Source organism: Podarcis raffonei, chromosome 2 (genome assembly GCF_027172205.1).
Source record: "Podarcis raffonei isolate rPodRaf1 chromosome 2, rPodRaf1.pri, whole genome shotgun sequence".
Lineage (NCBI taxonomy): Eukaryota > Metazoa > Chordata > Lepidosauria > Squamata > Lacertidae > Podarcis > Podarcis raffonei.
In genome coordinates, this window is record NC_070603.1 from 73,362,452 (window position 1) to 73,381,654 (window position 19,203).

Consider the following 19,203-nt stretch of genomic DNA (forward strand, 5'->3'; position numbering starts at 1 on the left):
CAGAACCCCCATATGTTCTGCAAATTTATTAAAGACTCTAAGTTCAATGTATCTATTAGGAGCAAACTGATTTTCTTTGAAGACAGATTCTTAAAATATAGCTCTTTGCTATCTGCTATCCTAGTAGATTAAACACGCATACACAGACAAAACAAGGATAATTTGTTTCTATTTTTAGCGCTAACACTTTCTTAAACTAATAAAACCAAACAAACCTTTCTTTTTAGAGAGCCCAAACACCTTGTTCAGATAATATTCTGAGGTTTCTCTTTGTTTTCGAGAAGACAAAACAGATTATGGTCCTTTCATGATGGTTCGTATGACATCATCAACCCTTTCTATTTAGAATAATGACTTCTTCCACATGCCAAGAGATTTGAAATTACCTGTGAAATATATTTCCCTAGGCACAGGCTCAAGAAGCATGTAAATTACCCAGCTTAATGGCCTCTGGAATTTCTGCCTCTCTCTCTTCCTCTCTCAGTCACACATTCTCACACAAATCAGATATGTTCAGAAAATATCATAGGATCCATGCTAAGAACCAGGTGAGTATTTGATGGGGGATAACAGTTGTGAGACTCAAGTTTCCCCAGGAAAACTCTGGCTCCCTTCGAGGCTAAGATAAACACATCTAGCCTCTTAAAAAGAGAAGGATAACCAGATAGGAAATAGAAAGCCATTTCCTCCTGGGAGGAGAGGGGGTTGCGGGCTAAACCCTCCACCCACACACGCGGGGGCGGGATCTTGCCCCCACGTGGACAGGGAATCCCCGGGCGTGCCTTTCACCCCGTCCGCCAATCAGCGGGCCGGGGAGGCGGGGCCTAGCCCATTTAAGGCCAGGCACGCCCGGGGACCGCCCTCTTTTCCCTTTCCCAGCCGAACGGTTCTCCCATCCCACCCACCCTTTAGGATTAGCTAGCTATGACCTTGCTATGGACTTCGGTTGGTCGCCGCAAGGGGCCTGGTAGGAATTTTTCCAAGTTGGCACACTTCAAGCCTTTTGGTTTTTTCGCCTACCTCGTAGCAAACGTCACAACTTCCACAGTATTGGCGGTTAGGCATTGGCAGGGGTTAATTGTTATGCAAATGAATGGGGGGAAGGAAGCGCCATCACCTTCCCCAATGGAAAGGGTAGTCCGGTAGAGGACTCCGGGGGGCGTTGCCTTGTCCGAAATCTAGGGAGGTAAGGGCCCCCGGCACGCCCCCGAGCGGTGACACCCGTGGGATCCTAGTTGGCGTACTTCAACAGGACTCCCACGGCTTGTGGACAACCCTTCCCGGTCTCCATGCCGGATAGACGATAGGAGCCAATGCCTAAGGCCAATACATTTCCATTCTGTAATCAATAAAGTTGTGGCCTTTTTATGCCCATTAACCTTAAATAATGTGTCCAGTGTCTTCATTTCTCATGGGGGGAGGGGACTTGCCATGCAACCATCATTGGCATAAACTGTGTTTCTTTAAAAACACTTCCTGAGGGGTGTGTAGGGCTAGCCATATTTTACACAATGTACAAACAGCCAAATGTAAATAGCTTATGTTGCACAATTCATTTAATTTACATGATCCTAATATTACAGAATGTTAAATAACACAATATGTAGCCTCGATCTTCTTAGCTACATAATGAAAGAGATTGTGCTGAACTCCATGGGCCATTTTAATTTGGTGATTAGTAGAGACTCTCTGTGTGTACCCCAATAATATGGTGAATTGGGGTGATTTGAATCATGATCTCATGTTCCAGAGTTGATTGCACCTAACAAGGCATCTTGAGGCACACTGGGAACCTCCCAAGCTTTCACATTGCTCTGTGATCTCAGTTTTTCCAAAAAGTTGGCTCCTTTCTTTTCTAAGAAACAAAACCAAACTGACTGGGAAAAGGCCCATAGGTTGAGTGTTGAGGGGAGGGGGGATTTTGATGGCTATGTCCAGTTTTTAATCACAGTGAATCATTTTCTGAAGTCACTCCACTCATGGCGATTTGGGGGAGAGATACTCAAGTAAAAAAAAAAAAGAATTATTTTTTCTTCTTCACATAGGTCATAATTCTTCCCCACATTTGACTGTGAGAGCAGGGTGCAGGTGGCTGACTTAGACTACTGGGGTGGCCTTTTTCTTCTCCAATTGTTTCCCCCCCAACAGTTAAAAATCAGCTCACTGAAATTTGGCAGCCTTCATCCATTTAAAGGGGGCAGCCATGCCTGCAAGTTGCATCTAATTTGGGCAGAATTTTCTTTAAGGTAGATTTTTTTCTCTCTAAAAAATAAATAAACTGCATGTATACTCCAGATGGATCTGCCTGAAATTTGGTAGGCTTAATCCACTGGGGGGAGGGGGTTCAATTGTCTGCAAATTTCATCCACTTACATGAAAAGAGAAGAAAAGGTTGGTTTTAGATTCCCGGTGATAGTCAATGAAGATGAAACAGAGGTTCATATTTAGCAGACTGGGTTTTGACCCAAATAAGAAATCAAATTGGAATGATATGGAGTCAATCCAGAAAATGTCTAAACTTTCTCAGTTTAGAATTCCATTAACTAGATTGTGACAGTGTTCGAACTCCCATTGTTCTAGGCACATTTTATGAAAAGGAATTTCATTAGTGTGAGGAGTTTTTGAGCTCTGGGCGCAGTACTGCGCCTAAGATTTCAGATTATAACTGCAGAGTGGAAGGAAAGGAGGACCTTTTTCTGCCTCCCCACTTCCAGCTATTCTCTGAAGACTGGAGAAGAGACCCTCTTAAGAATATTAGGGGGGTGGGCAGGGGAAGCATTAGACCATATGAAAAATGAACATAATATTGTAGCTGCAGTTTATTCATTTTCAGCATTGTATCCTTCTTATAAAAAAGTGTGCCTAGACATTCCATTGCTGCACCCATAACCTAGGTTTAAGGTGCCACTTAGATCCTAGCTTTCATATCTGAGTTTCTAACACTGGATTATAATTATGGTAACAACGGCAACATAAACTAAAGCTTTGCATTTCATGTTCAGATTAAAACACTACATACAATCTCACTTTTAGAATATGTACAGGTTCAAGGTAACAGCAGATGCTGAAATGGTTGTCATTATGGAAATTTGTTGTTTTAAGTGCAATTTTTCAAGCAGTTAAGAATTGCAGTGGAAGGAACTACAAATAAAGAAACTATATGCAAGGTATATTGGCTTTATTCCAAATACTAAACATGTAAATTGTGCACTTTCTATATTTGGATTACTAACTCTTGCAACCTTCAGAGTGCGGCAACCAAAGCACCTTAAAAATTAGAGCTGTACAGGCTAAAATATATAAACTGTTCAGTCAGTTGTTTTGCTCACAAGCAAAAATTCTTCAGGACTTCTGAATTTCCAAACATCCACTTTTGGTGATCTTTTCCTACTCCCCTTAGTCAAATTTAGTAGTTACAGTGCAGTGTGAAATTCACGGCTTTTCCTCCATCATCAAAAGCCATCATTATCCTGGGCACCCTTACTTGGAAGCATAGGATCACTATCACTTTGAGTGATGAACTCAGTGGGACATTCAACCCTGAGTAAACATGCATAGGAGTTTACACCACAAAGGTGCCAAAGTTCAGTTCAGTTCAAGTCAATATCAACAATGCGTGTTTTAAGCCTGGGCCTTCCGTAATATTGATGGGTATCTTGGCTCTGGTGTTCTGACTATAATCAGGAATATTCCATTCCTGCATAGGCATTTTTCCTGAAAAAGTATTTAATCAGTTGACAACTATATAAAATCACTAACACAATGCAGGTAGCTTTCATGGGTCATGACACCAAGCAACAATATACCTCTAAACCAAAGTACTGACAAAAATCCTTTATAACATAAGGGAAAAATAAGGCATGGACAGAAGCTCTAAAACTAAGCAGTCAAGATCAGGGTTTATACTCCATCTAAAAAAGAACAATGTCCGGGGTTGACATCATACAGCACCTTCCAAGGCCCACGTTTCAACAGGTTCCCCACTGCTTAAACCCCCTGACCCGCCTCCTAACTTTTGCTGCTTTTTCACCTGCCTTCTAAGTGTACAGGTCTGCAGGGAGAAGGCAATGTAGAGCTGACAGTGCCAAGGAGATTGCCCACTCCATGAGACAACCCTACTGAGATACCCCTGCCCAAGAGCCCCTCAAAACCTGGAGATAAGACAAAAAAAGTCAATGCTACAACATAAGGTAGGGCTGCTGGTGAAAAGATGGATATAATTATAGATGGAAGTAAGTAGATTAAATTGTTCACATGCTCATCTTGGCTGCAGGCACATCCTCCACTCATCTGTGATTCCCATATGACATGGCAGACCCACTTTCCAGTGAGAAGGCCATATGCTTACTTTCCCAAAAGCTGCTAAAGAGCAGATTTGTTAACTGGCTTTTTATTTTATTTTTTAAAGATGAATTCAATGCAAATAATCAGGTTCATGCACTGCCAGAAACTGGTAGAGAGTATTAAGTCAAAGATTCCGCTCCAAAACATGTACGTATGGATGCTATACACATACTTAGGGTGTGCATGCCCCACACCATCCCCCAAATTCATCTTGCATCTGTGTGCTTTTAAAACTTCTGATGTTTCTAAGTTGTCCTGTGCTTCAGTCTATAATTTGGCTCCTAACCCACCCTGTCACTATAGCGGAAAATATAAAAAGTGTTACCGCATTTCCCACTTTGGGCCAAAGTGGATGGAATTTAGAGACATGGAAACTACTCTGGAGTTGATTAAGCATGTGAAATTGCAGATAAATAGGTCCAGGACCTTTTGGTGGAGGAGTAAAGAGAATGAACTTTTCTTTATAACTTTATTAAAGAAGAGCAATATAGGATATATATTTTTAATGAAGCTTTTAACTTTTTACATATCATATACTACTGTGCTTAATATCTAGAGCTCTTCACTGCTTTGCAGGCAACGTTCTGAACAGTCTCACTTCTTCCAGAACCTATGTATTTCAAGAAACATAGGAATAGAAGAAAACACAGCAATTCTGTAATTAAAAACAGAGCATCAGTGACCCGAGTTATCTGTGGCTTTGGGGCTAAACTGACTCAGAGGGTGTTTTTGACATTGACATTTAATGCAACAGGGGAGAACACCCCCAAATGGCTCTGGGTGGCCTTGCTATTGGCTCCCACACGAAGCTGATACACACCCTTAGAGCATACCCCTCACCCACAGGTGCATTCTAATTCAAAGTAGATAGTATCTCACCTTCCACAGGAAATGAAACACATAAAGATGGCACTGTATACAAGATATCACAGAGCAAAGAGAAGAATAAATCCTTTTAGCCAAGTAAAAGAGTAGTGGTGAAATCTAGACACTTCGTTCTGTCCCTTTTATAAATGATTTACAGTTCTACTTTACCTCAACAATGCAACATGAGAAAAGCAAGCAGGAGGACCACAGATGAACTCCATGTGGGTTATATGCACCCTCACAAAAGAAGATTCAACTTCTGTTCCAAAAAGCATAGAACACAGCCATATGAATATGTCATGCAAATAAGCGAAATATGACTACATTTACCGCTTTTTCATAATTATAGTTCTTTTACTCAATGAAAGAGGCACAAAAAACTATTGAGAGCACTGAAGCCCAATCTCTGCATATTCTGATCTATCCTCTCCCTGATTTGGCACTGCTCACATTCAGCAATCCCACTTTTCTTACAACTATAAATCCTAAATCTGCATTGGAGTAGTGAAACTTCAGAAGTACTCAGTATATAGAGGAGTATATTTGAATACCTGTGAGATGTCATCCCTCCAAGATAAAGGCTACCCACTCACCCATCTACTATCCCATGCACATACACACCAAAGTTAAGACCTCCATACAGAAAGTGGATTATATTTCCCCTTATAGAAGGAAATTAACACAAGCCCAACACGAAAATCCTCCTGGGAACACTGTGAAATTTAAGACAGTCACAGAGCATTCATAGATGGAGATGTGTGATGGCTGTTGAAGCTTAAATAATGTGTCTGTGGGTTGATTTATGAGGATTGTAAGTGTAAGTCATAGGTACAGACTAAAGGTGTGCCTTGCAAAAGACCCTGGGATTTCTGTGGTCTTTGGCTATAAAGAGAGACAATGCTTTACTCATCTTAAGTACAAATTGATCAAGACAAACAAGAGTCACATTCAACATCAGCTTTCTAAAACATCCTGATGATTACTTACCAAACACTGAACTTTTTCATTTAAGAACATGAGAGACTGGAGAAAAATTATTTTCTACAGCAATACCTCACAGACTGCACACTCATTCATGTGTAGGCAGATACACACTTCTTTCTGTTGAGTTCATGTTGACTCTCCTGAGGCTTCACATTCACATTCATTGGTAAGAAAGATAATACTGCTACACACCAGCCCAATCTTTGAGCGGTGAGAGATTCCAGGGGTTCCAGGCACTTACCGAGGGTTCAGGTTCCTTGGAATGAGGGTCAGCACAGAGTGTGATTTATTTACACTGAGCCTAAGATGGAAGGGCTCACAGTAGTAACAGGTCTTGCTTCTCCATTAGTCACAGCTTGGATTCCACACAAATCAAAACTATCTCACCAACTTCTCGTCTGCCTCTCTGCTTAGCTCACATACAACTACTACTATTATTCTTCTAACTACCAGCCAGGTGGGAAGGAGAAAGCCCCACCCATTTACCCTACACAGAGAGCAACTTCTTTGGTTGTACTAAGGATGGTGCTTAAGTGGCAAGCTAAGGCCTAGTTAGCAATGGAATCCTCCACTCAGCTTTTAACCCTTACTGGGTAGTGGGCCCCAAGAACAGGAAGGGACTCAGGGCACCACCTGACTGACCCTCTAAACCTGTAACATCACTATATATTTTACTGTCATTATAAAATGCAATCAAGCTCACAAAATTCTTAAAAACAGAATTTGGTTAAGTATTTTCCAAAGAGTACAGCACTGTGTCTTATCTGGCCCTGCAGTTGAGGGTGGGGGTGGTGCACTCAGTGAAGCTACAGTCCAGATCTAACTGGCTTCAGGTTCAGAATCCTGCAACACTCACTGGCTTCCATACCTTCAATAATTAAATGTGGTTTCCTATGCTGTTGTACATGGTGAGCAGCTGCATTAGGTTTACCTTTGCAGTGAGATGAAGCCCTTCTCCAGAGAATGGAACCAGCCACCCTCCCCCAGTTCAAACACATATGATTTTATCTTTTCTTCCGGCATAATAAATGCAGTGTTGACTGCATGTACTCAGGATATTTTGCTCCAATGTGTCAGTATGGTATTTGGGCTGTATTCATCTACACTACAGAGTTCATTCCAGAGCAACAATGCAATAGTACAACAACAACAACAACAACAACAACAACAACAACAACAACAACAACTAATGATGAACATTGGGGAAGAATTTTTTCTTTATTTCATTTTTTGGATTAAATTTATTTAATCCAAATTGTATTTAATTCAGGTTTAGTTATTTCATGCTTCAAACTTTAGTTTGTTTCAGAAACTTCCTCTCCTTTGATTTGCAGGGGGTGGGGTAGAGACTGCACATCCAAAATCAATTCTGAAGGGAAAGAAGCCCACCCCTGAACAAAAAGTCTGTTGCCCTATTAACTTCATTTCTTAGAGATGTTCTTGGGCCAAGAAAAATTAAAGTCCATAGTTAAAGAGTAATTTTATAGGAACATAGGAAGCTGCCTTATACTAAGTCAGGTCATTGGTCCACCTAGCTTAGTAATGTCTAGACTGACTAGCAGCAACTCTCCAGTATTTCAGACAGGGTTTTCTCTGAGCTGTACCTGGCTGTGTCAGAAACCATACCTGTGAACTTCTGCATGCAAATCAGATGCTCTACCACTGAGCAAGAACCCTTTTCTCATGTGATATTTGAACACACTAAAAACAAAAAACAAAAACTTAAACTCTCCTGATTTCTTAGAGAAGGGATTTATCTTTGCTTGAGAAGGCCACAGATCTAAAGAAGCCTCTGTGTATGAAATTTTGGTATCAGTCAAACCTGTCCTGTCCTGCTGCACAACAAATTTGTAGTTCTCAGCTGGGAAAGGCTGATTATGACATCATTAAAAAGGTAAAGGTAAAGGGACCCCTGACCATTAGGTCCAGTTGTGACCAACTCTGGGGTTGCGTCGCACATCTCGCTTTATTGGCCGAGGGAGCCGGCGTACAGCTTCCGGGTCATGTGACCAGCATGACTAAGCCGCTTCTGGCGAACCAGAGCAGCGCATGGAAACACCGTTTACCTTCCCGCCAGAGCAGTACTTATTTATCTACTTGCACTTTGCCGTGCTTTTGAACTGCTAGGTTGGCAGGAGTAGGGACCGAGCAACGGGAGCTCACCCCATCGCAGGGATTTGAACCACCAACCTTCTGATCGGCAAGTCCTAGGCTCTGTGGTTTAACCCACAGCGCCACCCATGTCCACACATCATTACTCCACTCTAAATATGCCTCAGTCACAGCAGAGGATATTGGTCATGAGCCACCTTCAGATCTCTTAATTAGTAAGTGAAATACTTTTAAAACTGGATAAATAGTACAAGTGACAGATGGTCACACTAGCAGCCTGTATGTATCTGGAAATAAATCTTTTACCCAAAACTTCCTCACTTCCCTACTGAGACACCACATTGGGGGTACTGGAATTGAATGGAGTGGGTATTAAAGAACATTCTTGATAAGCAGTATTGTTCAACAAATGTTTTCCACAGTGAAAGACATATTGAGGTCATGGAATAGTTTTCTCCCAATTTAGACTGACTGGAGACACTTGGATTTTTCATTTTCCCTATAACATGAACACCTGTGAATCTACAACAGTGTATCACATTGGGAAAGCAACTTGAGAGCCTAGATATGCAAACTGTGTTCCTGGTTGTTCCCAGCCCTGAGGTCCATTTCTTTGGTTCTCATCCAAGCATCCCAGAATAACTAGCCAGTGCCCCATACATAATATATGGAGATGGGTAAGCAGAAGAACTCAACTTCTAGAAAACAAAAGACCCATACTCTCAAAACAGCAGGAAGTATTCTATTGCTCTCCTTTCTATGGGGTTGGTGGGGTAGCACTCGGGATACCTGAACTTCCTCTCTTTCTTATAGCATTGATTGTTGTATCTGTGTTTTCTTGAGATATAATATATATTGCTAAGAAAATGGGGGGGGAGTTCTGGAGTCATTCGTGAAAGCAGTATCAATGCCAAAAATTTTAAAATGCATGTAAAGACTAATAATGGCTGTGTCTGAAATCCAGAAATGCCTTAAAAAGTATCAGACAACTCATTTTGGGGGTTGTGAACTGTATTTATTTGTTACTATATATGGGAGATCCAAAGATTTGATGGCAGGCATTCTGCTTTATCTGAAGTCTGAATTCTCTTCACTGAAGAGTCTTAAGATACAATGTGTGCCACTTAGCATTTTCCTTTCTACTCATGTGGGTGAATCCACAGCCAGTTCCAAAGGCTTCAAGACACTGAAATACTGTGTGTCCACTTGGCACAACAGAACTGATTCTTTACTCACCTGATGTGGGATTCCATTGAGTTTCATTTAAACTCTTAAGGTCACTCAAGGAGCTGTATTGAAGGGCTAGCTTGCCATCAAGGTATCCAAAGCTCAGCTCAGCTCAGCTGTATGTGCCTGGGGGCAGGGAAGGATTATCAAGCAAATGACAGGCCAAAATAGATTGGGTTGTCCAGCTCGGCTGGCCACAAATTGTGAAGGTCTGCTTTTAAATCATCACAACTTGTGTGTGTGTGTGCACGCACACCCACACCTTTGCAAAGGTTTGACGTTCAACATAATGTTTCTTTGGACCTTATTTCATTACAAAACATTGTGAACCAAGGTTCATTCTTCTTCACCCGCCATTTCTTATCAAAGTGCTTGTAGCACAGAAAGGGAATGAGAAGACTCAGTTCACCAGGAGTTTTTATTAAAGGTACTGTGGTGAACATTTTCCAGTACATGGAGCAGTATGATCAACAATGGAAGGCACATACTGAACACCAAGTAAGCAAAACTTTGTAGTGTACTGCATGACTAGTTCCCAGATTTGAAAAGAAACAGAAAAAAAATCAAATCAGAATGAATATTCCATTAATCATTTCCAGCTCGGCATAGATCTTAGGAGAAAAGCCTCTGAGGTAGTGGAGTGATTTGGCTTTAAATATGTGAGGATGTATTTACATACTACTTTCCACTGTATGTTTCAGTCTGTTTTATTGTGGCTCACTACAGTCCGAATAGGACGTGGGTGGCGCTGTGGGTTAAACCACAGAGCCTAGGGCTTGCCGATCAGAAGGTCAGCAGTTCGAATCCCTGTGATGGGGTGAGCTCCCGTTGCTCAGTCCCTGCTGCAACCCCAGAGTCATCCGAAAGTGGACCTAACAGTCAGTGGTCCCTTTACCTTTACAGTCAGAATACATGGCTGCATGAGCAGCAAATGAAGCTTTTTTGTTCTCTCCAGCAGCCCTGTAAGACAGGCCACTATTCTATCTGCGAACAGTAGTTGAAGATGAAGCTGTGAGAGATTTGTGGTTGAGGTGGGACCTAAAGCAGGAGCTTTTTGGCTCACAACTCATGTTTTTAGTCCCTACTATATCCCAGTTCTCAAAATTATTATCACAACCCTACACTGCCTACCCTGGCATACCTCTTCAATCCTATTTTATTATTTATTTATTTCACAACAATTTCTATATTGCTTGTTTGTCATAAAACCTTCAAGAAGTTTACAAAAAAGATTACAAAAAATACACACTGGTATTGAACAGGGATTGCATCCAGTGCTATCCAAGTGAGTGAAATGGACATGCTTCTCCTCTCCTCCTGCCTTGCATTCCCCTCATCCTACCAAAATCTGCTCTGAAGGATCTCCCAGATACCTGGAGCTGATTTGGGGGGGGGGGGCTGCAGAGAGCTGCAGGAGGGGAGGAAATCTTATTGCTTCATTAGCTGTCAACTCATGCAAGTTGTGTGCAAAAATATTGAACACTGAAAAATATCAATTTATCTAATTAATTTATTTATCTAATTTATTAATTAATCTAATAGATCCATAAATATAAACCACCATTAGACTCAATTATTTCTTTTTTGCTTTCAAAGTTCACCTTCAAATATATTTATGAGCCTAACAGCCTAAACTAAGAGACAAAGATTGATTGATTGATTGATTGATTGATTGATTGATTGGTGTTCATTGAAGAACCTATGCTGATTTTCCAAGATGCCAGGCTGCAGGAGCTAATTGATGGTGAGCGGATGCATGGTTCAATGTGTTCCTGCAGAACACACCATAGATAACCAACCAACTTTTCTTGGTTATTTGCTCCAGGTGCCGGCCATTTTGATACATTCTGAACTCCATGAATAAAATTGCATTCCTCTTCTCACCTGCCAGAGAAGGAAGCATTTTAAGCAAAGAACTGTGCGGATAATTTAAAATGAGGGGAAACTAAAGTATCATTAGAACTATTTAAGATTTTGGCAGTAATTTGATTCATCAGTTATTTCTGTATTGATTTAATTTTCCGAACGAGTCACATCTAAAACAAGCTTGGATGGAAGTTAAAAGAAAGGAGATTTAATGACAAGGTAAAATATTGCCAACCATTTTTCCTGTCTATCTTCTTTCTGTTTGTGCTGCATAACTGACTGCCAAGCCTTTCAGCAAGCAGATAGGATAATAGCTTTTAGTGGACCATCTTCAACTTCAGTTGATAAGAGTTTACAACCTTTCAGGTTTCCACAAAATGCTCCTTCAGGCAGAGCCAAGATTCTCACAGATAATACTCATAGGAGTCTCAGAGTGCTTCAGGGAGGACATGCCTTTATTAAATACAATGTCCTCCCAAACTGTGTTCAGTATAGACTAGGAACATACTGTGTTCCACAAATTCTGAGATAGATCTCTGCAGACCATTCACAAAGGGGGTGCTAACCATGGTGCTGCATTTTCCATACACTCTGTTGTGGAAGAAAATCTGCATAAACATAGAATGTGGTTTAGACAGAGGCCTACTATTGAGGTCCAATCCTTACTCTAGATCTACAGTTCCTGGAAGACTTCTAAGTAATTTGTTAAGCCTTAATGTGCTGCTCCTTGATGCTAGATGGTTGAATGGTATCATCACCACAGTCCAGGATTTAATCCTGGGTGAGAATTCCAACCTAGGTAGAGGATGGATTTAACCCATCCTAGCTGTGCTCATCAAGGTTCCAGGAGCAGTATAAATATCTGCCATCTTATCCTTCAGGACCATTTGGGGGGTTGGGACCTAGAGGCACTGTTATGCAGTGCTTCCGCTCCTTCTGGGGGTGTCCAGAAAGTGGTGTTGGGGGATGAGTGTTCGGACCCCTGGGAGCTCACTTGTGGGATGCCTCACGGCTCTATCCTATCCCCTATGCTTTTCAATATCTATATGAAGCCACTGAGAGAAATCATCAGGGGGTTTCAGCTGGGTGTTCATCAATATGCAGATGATACCCAGTTCTATCTATTGTTTAACTTGGAACCAGTGAGGCTGGTGAATGTCCTGTGTGAGTGTCTGGAGGAGGTTGGAGGATGGATTGTAGTTAACAGATTAAGGTTGAATCCCAACAAGACAGAAGTACTATTCTAGGGGACAGAGGGCAGGCAGGTGTGGGGGACTCCCTGGTCCTGAATGGGGTAACTGTGCCACCAAAGGACCACGTGTGCATCCTTGGGGTCATTTGGGGGCACAGCTGTCCATGGAGGCACAGGTTAATTCTGTGTCCAGGACGGCTGTCTACCAGCTCCACCTGGAATGATGGCTGAGACCCTACCTGCCTGTGCACTGTCTCACCAGAGTGTTACATGCTGTAGTTATCTCCTGCTTGGACTACTGCAAGGCGTTCTACATGGGGCTACCTTTGAAGGTGATTCGGAAACTACAACTAATCCAGAATGTGGCAGTTAGACTGGTGGCTGTGAGTGGCCGCCGGGACCATATAACACCAATCCTAAAGGATCTACATTGACTCCCAGTACATTTCTGAGCACAATTCAAAGTGTTGTGCTGACCTTTAAAACCCTAAACTGCCTCAACCCTGGATACCTGAAGGAGTGTCTCGCAGACACCGTGATCCAGCTCTAAGGGCCTTCTTATGGTTCCCTCACTTTGAGAAGTGAAGTTACAAGAAACCAGGCAGAGGGTCTTCTCAGTAGTGGCACCTGCCCTGTCGAACACCTGCCCATCAGGTGTCAAATTGATAAAGAACTACACAACTTTTGGAAGACATCTGAAGGCAGTGCTGTATACTGAAGTTTTTAATGTTTGATGTTTCATTGTGTTTTTAATATTTTGTTGGGATCTGCCCAAAGTGGCTGGGGCAAGATGGACCCAGTCAGATGGACAGCATATAAATAAATCATCATCATCATCATCATCATCATCATCATCTATTCTTTGGCAGTGGTGACAGCTACCAAATCTCACTTCTCTGACACCATTACATCTGCTCAGTGTCATCTAGTGGAGCCTCTCCAGTGGTAAAAGGCTTTCTACAACTTGGTAAAGTCAGGGAAGTGAAGGAACAACTCATGAACCACTGTGACTGTTTTGAAAGTTTTCACAGGTAAAATCGCTTGCATCAGTTCAGACTTTGATTCTACTTTTGAAGCAAGATTGGAGACAGATGGTGCTATTGTGCTGTCTCACCAAGCTTTCATGGATCCCTTTCAGGTTGCTGGTCCTGAAGATGTAGACAGAGTGCATGGAGAAGTTAGACCAAGTACATACAATATATGCTTGACCCTTAACCATCTGGTTTGCTGAAAGCAGCAAGACTGGACATTTCTCAGTGGGTCTTAAAGGTAGTCAATGAACATGAGAAGAGCCCTAGTCCAGCATCCTGATCTCACAGTGATCTTTGTTTTACATGTTTATATTATATCACCCGTTTTCAAATGTGTGGTGCCTAATATCAGACAAAACATCACACAACGTTTCTAACTGCCATTTTTTAAAAAAATGAATAATATGCATCCCATAGGAATAAATAACTATATCTCGGGTGGGAATTCAAGCAAAGCAACAAATAAGCCATACTGCCAGACAATAGGATAAACTAATAAAGATCTCACATTTATGGAAAGCGGTAGGTACAAAGCATATTCATTTCCTTAATCAGAAATAGCTCTCCAGCCTTTGGAAAATTTATTTCAAATACAAAAGATAACCAACTTGTTTAAAGGTTACAATGCTGATAACAATTTATATTTTCTGTCTCTGGTGAAGTGGACTCTAACCCATGAAAGCTTATGTCTGAATATATTTGTCAGCCTTTAAGGTGCAACAGGAATCTATATTGTTTTGATTGAAACAGACCAACATAACTGCAGCTTTGGAATTTGGATTTGGATTACTCCGCTCTGCTCCCGCATAGTTTAATTCCTAGTAATGTCTTGTATAAGTTAAATGTGGACTCAAACATGAGAATAGCTTCTTAAGTGATCAATTGTTATACAGGATCCTCTTTCACTCCACATCAGCCTCCACAAGATCCTGCTTCTATTTAGTACCAGTTAGCCAATGCTGAAAAGTATTTAAAAGAAGAATCAGCATCAAAGAGCAAAGCCCTTAATCCCATCTGTGTACACAGGCATACCCAGTCACCAAAAGCAACTTGTCAATCAAGTGCATACCACCCAACATGCCCAAGTGAATGGGCCTGTTCCAATCTCGGATTTTGCTTTTTAAATCTCGATGAGAAATTCTACGTTAGACAACAGGCTGAGCCAAGCCTTCCTTAGCTCAGCATAAGATGATTAAAACCATGCTACCCAGGAAGAGAGAGATAATATGAAACACCAGAGGTTTACTAGGGGACAGAACTAGGAACTGATATGCAAAACCACTGTGAATGTTTAAATCATATCTGAGTCGCAGCAATCCAAGTGCAAATACTCTAATCATTCTGCATGCTGCAGGCAAGACAGCCTGCTGTAATGGGAGGCAGCTCTAGAAATAGTTATGAAGGCTAAGCCCTTATACTTGATAATTTTATATATATATGTATTACATCCGTGTGGAGAGAGAAAGAGAGAGAGGTAGTAATTCAGCAGGAACAATCTCTAAAAGTTAAGAGTGTTTCTAATTTTAAAAGCTCAGTATCATTCTCAGCTGTGATACAATATCCCCTCAAATATTCCTTCAAACCTCTCTTCAAAACCCACCTTTTCCACAAGGCCTTTGGCTTAACCCCATAATCTTCATTGTCAACTCCAACATAGAGAGAGCAATGTACAAAATAACAAAAAATTACCTTATACTCAGAAGACCAAGAATCTCTGCAAAATTTGACCTGTTTTATCAATACAGTTTTTTTTTACAAAAAATTCAAGGGTCATTACAATGAGGTTTGTAGATACAAGAAGAGAGGTTTTTAAGGAACATCCAAGCACCAAATGGGCAAATTAAAACCTGCTTATTTGTATTGATTTGTAATATCAGCTAACACAGCTCCCCCAAAACGTATGTGGCCTCATGTTATACTGCACAGTCTGGATAAATCCCTCTCCCCCCTGTCTAAAATAGTTATAAATTACTTGAGTATTCTTACTTGGCAAAAATGAATTACTGTATAGCACACCTGACAGTCAGTGACTTCTACAACTGACAGGAGAGCAGATAAGGAAACACATCTTGTGCCATTCAGTTCTATTTATGTCTATTCAGAAATGAGTCCTGATGAGCTCAATTGGTTTTACTCCCAGGTGAAGTACGTGCGTACTGGAACCACAATGCCCATTTCCCCAATAATTAATTCATGCTAAAGGTTGAGAACAGATCTTGCAATAATTCTAACTTCTTGTGTATGAGAAAGTTATTTATAAACTATATTAAGTTAAAGAAATCTGAATAGGAACTACAACTTGTATAAGTACAACAAAGTAATTCATTTTTAATTAACCGTGTTATGTTCCGAATTCATTTTCTAGGAAAACACTGACACAGAATGATTGAGAGGTTGGGCTGTTTTAGTGATCGTTCACACAAAGAGGGAAACTGGTTATTTCTAAAGAGACTCCTTGCATGAGTAAGGACTACTCATTCAAACAGGAAGGCTGCAAGTTCAAACCCTAAACATTTAGCAATGAACAAGTGTTTTGTCTCCCTCACTCCAGGCAGAAACCTCTCTGAACTTTATATCCCAGTGGAATTTGTATGCATGTTTGGCAGGGAAAGTGACAGAAAGGGAGCCCTGCCGCTAAGTCTCAGGGGTCAGTAGTGTGTGGAGGCTCAGCTCCAAAGGAAAGAAGGAATGTAACATGGAACCTCCAGAGGAGAAGGAAGGGGGGGGAGAGAGAGAGTTGTGGTGGGCAAAGAAATAATACAGGAAACTTAAAAGGGGAGGAGGGCACCATTAGGGGCTGCAAACCATTGTAGCAAGCCATAATGATTGAAAATAAGGACTGAAAAGTGTTTCACTAAGGAAAGAACCCACATTGCATCTTTACATGGGTCTTTAAGCAAGCATTCAATGCCAAGTATGTCCTTCAGCAGGTCACACACATTAAAAATATATTTCCAAGTAATATTGCTAAAATATGTTATCATAGTTGTACCAATTTATTATAATTGAAGCCCTCTGAAGGATTCAATCTAAACTATTGTACCCGAAATACCAATGGGATGTTAAGGTCAATGTGACCATTATTATTGATTTGTGTCATGAAAACATTTCTTCGCTGAAAGAAGCAGGTGACAAATGGACACAATGACAACTTCCAAGCCCCAAGAACAGTGATGTTTTGTGCCTCAAAATGCTGCATTTCCTGCAGCTACCATGATCAGAAATGTCTAGGAGAATAGGCTCTCAATGAATGTGGCAATCTCCTCAGCGGCAAACCATTTGCTACTGAAAGACATTTGATATGTTGCCTCTCACCTCCCAATCTCATAGTAGGATGCTTTCCAATCTTTGGTCTCAGCAGACTGGAATCAATTTGTCTCAGTTCAGGCATAACAACAACAACAATAGAGCCATAGATGCTGCATGCAATGCAACTATCAATACATTAGTCATTTAAAACTCCGCTATATATACCTGGGCTGGAGAGTTTGTGTGGGTGCACCTGTAAGCCATAAAAGACATCTGTTTCTTCCATGACTCAAATTAAAATTTCAATATGTATTTTTCTTTTTTAAAAAAAAAAAATCCCACTTAGAAACCAAAAACCTTAAGAACTTCAGCAACCTTCATTCCACTCCTAAGAAGATTATGTTAGGACCCTCACGCCAACAGTTTTATATAAAGAAGTGTTGGAGGGTGGGGGGAGAGAATGCAGAAACTGATGAAGCCACAGCAAAGAGGAGTTTAAAAATAGAAATTTGCTGCTGCCAACATTCGTACTGAAGTCGTAGCTATTTCAAACACAGATATAGGTGTAAACAATGGAGCACAACTAAATATGTTCCTCACTACTTCGTGTGATATTTCGAAACTTTGCACATATTAACAGTTCTCCAGCGAAGTGTTAACGCTAATATATTGTCCTGTTGGTCTTTTGCTTGTTTACAGTTGCTTAAGTGCTTCTTCAGCACTTAAGGAAAGGGTTTCTTAGGTATTGTTTAAAAAATGATAAAGGAGTTATCTCGGTCAGGCATTTTGGAACACATAGAGATATGGTACACACACAACTTCACCCCACCACTTCGGAAGGTGTAGTTGGCTAGGATCCGGAACAGCGCTTGATATGTGCCTAAGCCTCTGGGCGAGCGGGAGTCGGGGGAAGAGAGAACCTGCGCGCTGGCCAACTTCTCCCATCCGCCCCAACTAAAATGGGACCCCCCCTCCCCCCCAAACGTCCCCTCGACATCTGAGTAGCCCTGGGCAATGCAGATCGGCTGCACTATTTCTTTAATAAATAAATAAATAAACAAAAAACCCTAAGAACAACTGAAGTAGTATCGCTGCAGGTACTTGGAGTGGGACAAGTGCCAAAGCAGTCGCCCCCCCGGCAGGCAATCCGAATCAAGTTGCGAGGCGAGCGCCCGTCAGCCAGCCAGCCAGAGGCTGCACTCGCCCGCGGCGGAGGCTGCTGCTGCTGCTGCTACGACTGCCAGGTGCCTGCCTGCCTGCCTGCCCTGGCAGCCTACATGGGCGAGGGGCTCTCACTTACGTGTACTGCTGGGGAAAGCTGTAGCCATCCGCGGCGGGAGCCGAGAGGACGAGGCACAGGATTATTTGGCTGCACAGAGCCGGGACGATGCAAGATGCGCCGCAGGTCTGAGCGGAGAACGCCATTTTTCCATTAAAAATTCAGCGGCGGCACCAACTCTTCACCCTCTCCCCGGCGGCGGTGGCGCTGGGCTGCCAAAGACACCCTCCCCGCTCGGGCTGGGAACCTGCGAGGGGCTTCTCTGAGGGACCGGCGCCGCTGGATCTCCTCCGGCTACTCCAGAGAGGCGCAAGAGTCCAGTCAGTCAGCTATAAGCAAGTGGTGGCGGCCGCAGCCTCCTTCCCGCCCTCCGTCCCCACACTCAAATGCCACGAGCGGGGCAGCTCTCGGGAGGCTGAGGCGAGAGAGGAGGGGGTCGGGATAACGCGGCTGGGGCTCCCTACACAGCCAGCCAGGCGGGTGGCGGCGGCGGTGGCTGCTGCTGCTGCTGCTCGCTCCGGCCCTCACGCGGCGGGCTCGGCTCCGTTGTGGCAAACACTGAGCGAATACAAACTGCTACTTTCCCTCAAATAGGCGGCCAACCTGCCCAGCCTCCTCCCCTCGCATCCCTCCTCCTCCTCCCCCTCCTCTCCGCATCCCTCTCTTCCCGCCGCCCTCCCCTCGCTTCGGAACGCTCTCCATCCTCGGCAGCCACCACGGCGCATGCTCCCGAGACAGCCGGCGCCTGGCGAACCAGCGTCCTCTCAGCCTCTGGACCTTTCGCTGGGCCCAGGCGGCCCGAGCTGCTGCGCGCGCCCCCCGCCAAGCGTCACGCACTCGCCCTCGCCTGCTCGTGGCAGCAGGGGGGCTGGCGCGCTCGCGTGCCTTTGCCGCCAGGGCACGTGCGAGGCAGTCGGTGCAGCCACATTGGCCGGGTCCTGTTAAACTTGCGCTCCTCTTGACCCCGCAAGTGCTAGCGAAGCGGATTTCTGTCCCCCGCCCCCACCGCTTCCCTCTTCTACAACTGGTGCGTACCATTTACCCTAGCCTGG

At 42.8% G+C, this 19,203-nt stretch overlaps 1 protein-coding gene across 2 annotated transcripts in view; it reads right to left on the bottom strand.

Annotated features, from left to right (window-relative positions):
* The window catches only part of CACNA2D2 (calcium voltage-gated channel auxiliary subunit alpha2delta 2), a 518,774-nt gene extending 499,964 nt beyond the window's left edge, over window positions 1-18,810 (bottom strand). For both annotated transcript variants that reach the window (XM_053377415.1, XM_053377414.1), the window contains exon 1: window positions 18,173-18,810. In XM_053377415.1, coding sequence (XP_053233390.1) covers window positions 18,173-18,297 — 125 coding nt within the window. In that variant the 5' untranslated portion in view covers window positions 18,298-18,810. The remainder of the gene's footprint in view (window positions 1-18,172) is intronic.
* Window positions 18,811-19,203: the final 393 nt, after the last annotated feature.